General features: G+C 33.9%; 1 protein-coding gene across 1 annotated transcript; it reads left to right on the top strand.

Moving 5' to 3' along the window:
* Nucleotides 1-6,252: 6,252 nt before the first annotated feature.
* On the top strand, nt 6,253-8,174 carry LOC120156022 (probable enoyl-CoA hydratase 1, peroxisomal). Its single transcript, XM_039167447.1, has 3 exons — nt 6,253-6,709; nt 6,784-7,066; nt 8,062-8,174. The coding sequence occupies exons 1-3, from the start codon at nt 6,300-6,302 to the stop codon at nt 8,158-8,160; spliced, it is 792 nt and encodes a 263-aa protein (XP_039023378.1). The 5' UTR covers nt 6,253-6,299; the 3' UTR covers nt 8,161-8,174.
* The last annotated feature ends 364 nt before the right edge of the window (nt 8,175-8,538 follow it).

Genomic DNA, 8,538 nt, shown 5'->3' with positions numbered 1-8,538 from the left:
CTCTTGTATACATGTGCTTGAAACGTATGACGAGAGGAGGTAAACAGTTTCTACCTCTGACAGATAGAGATAGAGGTGCAGTAGTGTTGTGGTTTTAGCATTTTATGGCTAGAGAGATATATGCGAGATGTGTCCTACCTGCATTCGGGTGCTGAAAGTGTGCATAAACAACCATTTGTTATTGGTAAGTTTGAGCAAGGGTTGTTAACTTATTACTCTTTGTTTTAGATGAAATATTGATCAAAAGTAGTTTGAAATTGTTTGATTAAGTACCTAGAATTCAATAATTTCAGCTCATATTTGTTGGTTTTGGATATGTAGAAAATCTCACGGTCATAACGTTTCTTCAGGTTAATCCTTCCAGAAGTTATAATTTCTGACCAATGTCTGTAAGCTCCCTATTGTTAGGAGCATTTGGATGTACTGTATGGGGCAAATTGATGTATCAATGTAATGTAAAGTGTAAATAAAAATTGTTTTTTTTTTGTTTAATTGATTTGTTGTTTAATTTCAATATGCATTATGGTGAAGGCAAAAAAGACCTGTTGAAGGTACACTACCTTTAAGAAAATCGATTTCGCAACGCGAAAATCAAATTCGCGTTGCGAATTTTATTTTTGCGTTGTGAATTTGACTTTCGCGTTACGAATCGGAGTTCACAATAACCATCTTTTTTCTAGTTTCAATTTAAGGCGAACACCTTCAAAAAGATAACATACAACAATCTGATAAGTGATAACAACTGAACATATCATAGCAATGTTGAAACTCAAGTTACTAATGCATGCCTAACTGAAAATGTATGCATTCACACATAAAATACACATAATACAACGATTGCATTTAAAAATCACCTAAGTTAATAGTCCCAAAAGGTGAAGCCAGTTGTGATTGGGATTTTGATTTTGATTGCAATTTTGATTTCCTTTTGTTTGGCACCATATGAACTTTGGATTTTGATGAGGATCCATATTTTGGTAGAGGAAAAGATGATTGTGATGGTACTGGTGATCAATAGGTCAACCTTGTATGACCACTTTCCTTGCACCAACTACATGTCGATATCTTCTTCTCTTCACCCTTAGACGGTATACGATCGTGATTTTTTGGTCGACCAGGTAGCCTTCTGTCCATAACTGGTGGCAAAACTATTTGTAAGTCATCTGGTATGTCCCACTCAGAAGGATGTGGAATAAGGTAGACAATCTCGACATAAGTCTGCCGATATACTTCTGTAGTGCAGCAATCCATAGCGTATGCGCTTGAATTATCTTGGTTTAGATGAAGAGCAACTTTTATAACATGGCCACATGGATAACCAGATATTTGCCATTTCATACAACTACACGTCTTTGCATTTAGATCGACAAGTCCATTTAAGTTATTATCCAAGACTTCAAACATAGTGTTTGAACATGGTTCAACTCTCCATGACGTTGACTTCACAACACGTTTCGTTATCTTTTTTTCAGTCAATGGTGTAACACGACATTCCAATGTTCCTGTAAATTTAAATAAATAATACTTAGTAAAATCTATTAAATATGATAAGTTACAAATTTAAAGAAACAATACCTACATGGTTTCTTTTCTTGTAGTACCACTGTTAAATAGAGGCTTGAAAAAACTCCATTAACATAGTAATGGGTAATTTTCGGGAATGACGACTTAGAGCGTTGATTGATTCTGCACTATTAGACTTCATGAAACCATATCTTGTTCCAAGTTAATGTACTCTTGACCATCTTTCAAACCCAACATCTTCTAGTGTTTGAGCACATTGAGGCAAAACAAATCTTAAACAATTTATATGCTTATTAAAATCCACTTCCCGATAAGCTTTTACAGCCTTTCAGTATGTCCATTTGTGTTTTTTTATACCAGCAGACCTTGATTTTAGATTTTTGTACAAATGAACACCATAAAATCCATGAAAAGCATATGGGAAACACCTTCTAACAGCGTTGTCAATTGAGTTTGTCTTATCGGATATGATTGTCAGATTGCTAATAAGACCTATGCAATCCCTAAGATGACCTATAAACCATGTCCATGAATCAGAGGTTTCAGATTTGCCAACCCTGTAAGCTATTGGCAGTATCCCATTGTTAGCATCCATGGCTACTGCTAAGAAGTTTACTCCAAGGTATCGACCTTTCAAATGTGCTCCGTCAACTATAATAACTTGCCGCATACAAGTAATAAACGAACGAATCTACAAAATAATATACACAAGAAATATAATCATTTAAATGTGAAATGTATGTAACTAACAAAAATGAGTCAACAAAATTATATTGATTTATTAACCTCAGTACCAATGGTAATAAACAACAACTCAAAATGTCCATCTCTATCTATTTTGATATGAGTTACCGACCCAGGATTTTTCAGCTTTAAATTGTGACAATAAGCCGACAGTTGGGCAAACGATGCTTCTGGCGACCCCCTCAACAATTCCAAGGCATATCATTTGGTTCTCCAAGCTTGAGAATATGAGATACTAATCTTGAACCGAGCATTCATGTCAGTTACAATTTCATGTCCCCGATATATACTGCCATTCAAAAACATTAACTCAGCCAAAAAACCACCCAACACCTTTTTGTTTGCCTGTCTATGGTGAGGAAAAACTTGGGTTCTTGAACATGTATGTTTATCAATAAAAGTCCTAACTTGAAACGTTTCGCAATCTTTTATCTTCTTTGCAATCATACGCCACGTACAGTTTTTGTCAATCCTACACTTTGTTTCGAAACGATCTTTGCTTGATTTGTTAACTTTTAGTTGATAGCCATCTTCCACACATTTCGTATACAAAGCTATCTTCAAGTCTTCCTTTGTATCAAAACAATTATCTTTCTTGATACGAATAACTTTTGTGTAACAATCAACTACTATCTTTACCAACTCTTTTTCCGGTATCTGAAGTAATTCTGGTATATTCCAGTTATACTCCCGTGGCATTTTCTTATTTTTCTTTTCTTCGGGGACTTCTTTTTCTTCTTTTTCTTCTTCAGGGTTATATGAATTACATAATGGATGTTCAACATGTTCATTCACAGTCGTAACTTCCTCATCATTATCATCAACATCTTCCTCGGTAGTGACTGTTTCATCATCAAAATTCGGGTATTGACCAATATCAAAATCATTACACGTAGGGTCTGTTTCTTTTTCTAAAACATCATCAAAATCCGAGTATTGACCAAGATCAAAGTCTGGGTATTGACCAATATCAAATTTTGAATACTGACTAGTACTCACATTTTTTCTGTTGGCTCATCATCGTCTAACTGGTCAATACGAAAACTGAAATTTGGTGCTGAAAGTTGATTGGGAATTGGATTAGGGAAAGGTTGTGGGTTTTGAGATTGTGTTTGATATTGTGTTTGGTATTGGAAATGTGGTGAAACAAAATTTTCTTGGTGATGAAATTGTGGTGGAACCATGAAATTTTGAGGGTGATAAAAACGTTGTACATTGTGAGCACCATAAACTGGGGCTGAAGAACTTAGTTGATTACTACCCGTTACTGACCAAACTTCACTACTTCTAGGTTCAACAACATACAATGTAACATCATCTTGCGAAACACTAATGTAAGCAATGAATCGTTCAACATCTTCATTGTCGGTTAACAAGTAAACTTTACCTTTTCTCTGATAAGATAGCCTAAATCCACTTAGAGTTTCATAAGTTAACTTTTTTAATGACAGTTTTAGTTGAAGATTCGTGGGTAAAGGCATATATTGTAAAACACCATTAACATTCTCCCATGACCCTCCATAACACAAATCTATCCAAACATGATCAACATTAGATGATTTCATTCTAAAAATTGTAAATTAATTTACTAAACAAACGAGCTATAAACTAGATATCATCACTAACTTAGAGAAAACATACCTTTATTAAGTTGATAGTTGATAATTTGGGAGAGAAATCATTGAAAAATTATGTAGAAATAAAATTATGTAAAAAAATAGAGATGTGGAAGGATGTCGTTGGATATAAGAACGGATGTCGCTGGAGAGAGTGAGAGATGGAGATGGAATGAGTTGCGATTTAGGGATTTAGGTTATGAGTTGTTGTTGCTGCGTAGTTTATATACCCAAAACATTTGTGTTGCAAAAATAAAAGTTGTTGCGAAATTAAAAGTCGTGTTGCGAATTCGAAAATGGAGTTGCGAAAACAAAATTCGTGTTGCGAATTAGAAAATCTTGTTGCGAAAAGGAAACTTGTGTTGCGAAAAAGAAATTCGTGTTGCGAAAAAGAGATTCGCGTTGCGAATCCAGAAATCGAGTTGCGAATTTGAAATTTCGTGTTGCGAATTTGGAAAATGCGTTGTCAAATTGGAGTTCATGTTGCGAATTTGAAAATCGCGTTGCGTAAAAGAAATTCGCATTGCGAAATTGTCAAATTCGCGTTGCGAATTCAGAAATCGAGTTGCGAATTCGAAATTCCGTGTTGCGAATTTGGAAACTGTGTTGCGAAATTGAAGTTCGTGTTGCAAATTTGTTGGTTATTTTCGCAAATCTAAAAAAAGTTTATTAAAATCGTATATTATAAGGCATTTTTGGTCACTGAATTTATTTTCTCATTGAAATAAATTTCAAATTGTCAGATCAAACCTCACACCTTACATAAATAGAGGTTCTGGAATTTTATTTAAAATATAATTCTAATTTTTTTAAAGAATTCAAATCTTTAAATTTAGAGTTTTTTCATTATGAAAAACTTTTAATTACTATTTTTTAAATTCTTTTTAAACCAATAACTTTTTTAATTAGAGAATTTTTTTTAATTACAATTTTTCATAAAATTTTTTAAATTAAGGATTTTTTTAATATTGATTTTTTAAAAAAATTTGTGATTCCTATTTTAATTAGAATTTTTAAAAATTATTATTTTTTAAATTAGAATTTTTTTTAAAAAATATTCTTTTACATAGATTTTTTTAATTTTATATTTTAAATTACAGTGGTAATTCAATTAACGAACCTCGTTTTCTACAAACAACGAGGTCCTAGATTTTTATCCAGCAATAAATTCTTGAGTCAATTCAATTTCTCGGGATCCCTCGTGTTGAGCAAAATACGAGATAAATTATCTAAATATTAAATTATGTGAATTGAAAAGTTCATATACGTATGACGAATCTCGCGGTCTAGGCAACTCAAGTTCGTTACGTGTTTTATGTAGAACGCGAGATAATCATACGTGAATAGTTTGGAAGTCATTTTTTCAAATAATGTTATTTGTGGATTATTTTTTTAATTAATTATTTTTAAGTTTTTTTAATAAAAGCATCGTCTTCTTTGAACCAATAATAAATTTTTCATAAAGTGATAATCGTACTATTTAAAAAGGATTGTGAATGGAACAAATTAAATTTAGAAGATTATTTTTTTCTTTACAATACTCGATTCAAATTATTTGATCAATAAATAATATACTTATTATTATTAAAAAAAATCATTAAGTCGTATTGACCTCTTTTAAAGGTGGCTAGATGATTTAAACTTTGTTTTAATTAATATGAAAAATAAACACCCTTAACAAATGAGCAATTGGAATTTGTTATAAAATAATAATTTGTTGATACTTGTTTTCTTGTGTTCTTATCTTCTTTGCGGATGTCCATGTCTAATGTGATGTAACACTTATACACGCATTTCAAAGGCACTATCTACATTCTACACGCAACAAGACGGATACGGAACCCAACCATCAAGACAGTTCCACATACGTCCGTAAATAAAACAAGATAAATTGTGATTTATTTAAAATTAATTCGGTTATAATTTAATAAATTTTTAAATCAAATAAATTTGATTTGAATTCTTAATAAATTAAAATAAATTATTTAATATTCAATTTGAAATATTTACAAGTAGTTTAAAAATATAATATGTTAAAATATTATTAATAATATTAATATTTATACGTAAATTTTTTTAAAAGTATAGCAAAATTTTTATGTTTTTAAAGTTTAAATTTGAGTTTAAGGCTTTAATTGAGTTAAATTTATTTTTTTATTTCAAACTTTTTCGAATTTTTACGAGTTTCATTTTCTGATTTCGAGTTAAACTTAAAAATTTTAAACTCATAAATTTTTTAATCAAATCAAATTTTATTTTAAAACTTTTGAATTGAATTTAACTTAATAATATTTGAACTCGACTCTACTAGTTTAACCCCCTAATTTCACCGACTGCCCAATTATATAAATGAATTGTTTCTATCTCTGTAACAAGTTCGGTTCATCTTCATTTTCTGAACTTTTTCCGGGAAAAATGGGCGATTCCTCGTCTGACAAACTCATCGTCGTGACCCGTGAGTCTGATGGGGTCGGGATCGTTACCATCAATCGACCCAAATCTCTCAACTCGTTGACCCGACCCATGATGGTGGACCTGGCCAAGGCTTTCAAGGAACTCGGGAAGGATAAATCGGTTCAGGTCATCATCTTGACCGGAGCAGGACGGGCTTTCTGTTCGGGAGTGGATTTGACTGCTGCGCAGCAAGTTTTCAAGGGAGACGTTAAGGACCCGGAGGTGGATCCGGTTATCCAAATGGAGCAGTGCCCGAAACCCATCGTCGGAGCTATCAACGGGTTCGCCATCACCGCCGGATTCGAGATCGCCCTCGCTTGTGATATCCTTGTCGCTGCTAAAGGAGCATCTTTCATCGATACTCATGCCAGGTTCATTTTCTACTTTGCATGATTGAATAAAGAAATAAAAGGTTTTGTTGTATTTATGTGTGTTTTGTTTGTAGATTTGGGATATTTCCTTCATGGGGTTTATCCCAGAAGCTTGCACGGTTCATAGGGCCGAACAAGGCGCGGGAAGTGTCGTTGACGGCCACGCCTCTGTCGGCGGAGGAGGCTGGTAAATTGGGGTTGGTCAATTATGTTGTTGAGCCGAATGAAGTGTTGAAGAAAGCTCGGCAGCTTGCTGGAGCAATAATGAAGAACAGTCAAGACATGGTTCTCAGGTATAAGTCTGTGATCAATGATGGGTACAAGTTGGATCTTCGTCAAGGTCTGGCGATGGAGAAGGTATTCCTTACAGTTATCTTTGTCTTTGGATAAGCATTGGTTTTGTCTATATAGAAAAAAAAAATCTAATTTAGTCTTCGATTTATTAATGATATATCGTTATCTGCTTGCATAGTTCCGTAAAATCTGTTGTTTACTGGTAATACAGAGCAAGGATTTACTGCTTAAGTATCTTAGTTGTTTCTCCCAGCCCTAGTATAGTTTTTTTTGAGTTGGCATAGGTGAGAATATCCATTGAGACCATAGAGAAAGCACAATTTGAAGGATCGCGGTTCGTGCTGTCCGTCTCTATCCTCCGAGATCATAAACGATCCTTCGTTGCAGGCTAGGTCCTTAGGTTGCATAGGACGCTTTTGCCATATCAGGGGGGATTTCCAATCATCTTTTTGCCTAGTGAACTGACGAGCTATTCCTAAGAGTACAAAAGGGCCAACCGTGCTGAACTATGAAACCCTTACTACGGAAACATAACCCAAGTGGTTCCTAGGATTCAGGTATGCAAATTGAATTGCATCCTAGCCTTGCTCTTTTGGCTGATTTTATGCTGCACTGTCCAGTCATTCATAAAACTAGCTGGTTACTTATGTCCAAGACACTTTCGGAAGAAGAAAATGTCGCACCAGTTCTGGACGTTGAACAGAACTGGTTGAATGAGCTGAAGTTTCTCTGCATAAGATACGAACTTTGCTGCATACACACGGGTAACTCATTGGTTTCCGAAGAACAGGTTTAAGAACCGATACTTTGAACTTTCGGATGGATCTGGAAATCATGTTGAAATCACCAACCCGCATCAACGGTGAATCCAAAAGTTTATTATGTAGCGATAACAAATGATTCCATAGTGTCCCATCTATCAATCCCCCTCATTGTTCCTACAAAAAAGTAATACATGATTCCTCTTATAGAATCCAGGTTCCACCATGGTAAGGCTGTGTGTAGTTGTGGAGCAAATAGAGCTAATCATCTTCATCTAAATTTCTTTTTGTTTGCAGGAGAGGGGTCATAAATACTATGACGGAATGACGCCGGAGCAGTTTAAGAAGATGCAAGAATTCATTGCTGGGCGGAAGAACCCGTCTTCGAAGATGTAATTGAATCTCCATGGATGTCCTACGTTGCTGTTTAGCCACTGTTTCATAATGAAAAAAACAGCAGTAAAAATGTTGGGGAATAAATTTGTTGGTTACTGGACTCTTAGCGGGTAGATAAGAATCAGTTGTGTGTAATGAGGTTTATGGTTTTTAACGTAATAAACCATGTTTGAGAAGTGTTTTGTCTTTTTATATTTTCAGACACAATTCTATATAATTAAAGATGCATAATAGTTCACTTGAATAATTAAAAGTACCCTCAATTCTATATATCTATGCATTTTAGTTTATATTTGGCGCATTAACAGTATATATTTTGAGTGAAATTACGGTGTATTTTTCGAAAAATCATTTGTGATCGATATATTTATCGATTTA

Source organism: Hibiscus syriacus, unplaced genomic scaffold (genome assembly GCF_006381635.1).
Source record: "Hibiscus syriacus cultivar Baekdansim isolate YM2019G1 unplaced genomic scaffold, ASM638163v2 tig00111210_pilon, whole genome shotgun sequence".
Lineage (NCBI taxonomy): Eukaryota > Viridiplantae > Streptophyta > Magnoliopsida > Malvales > Malvaceae > Hibiscus > Hibiscus syriacus.
Note: the sequence above shows the minus strand (reverse complement) of the source record. Positions and strands in the feature narration are given on the sequence as shown.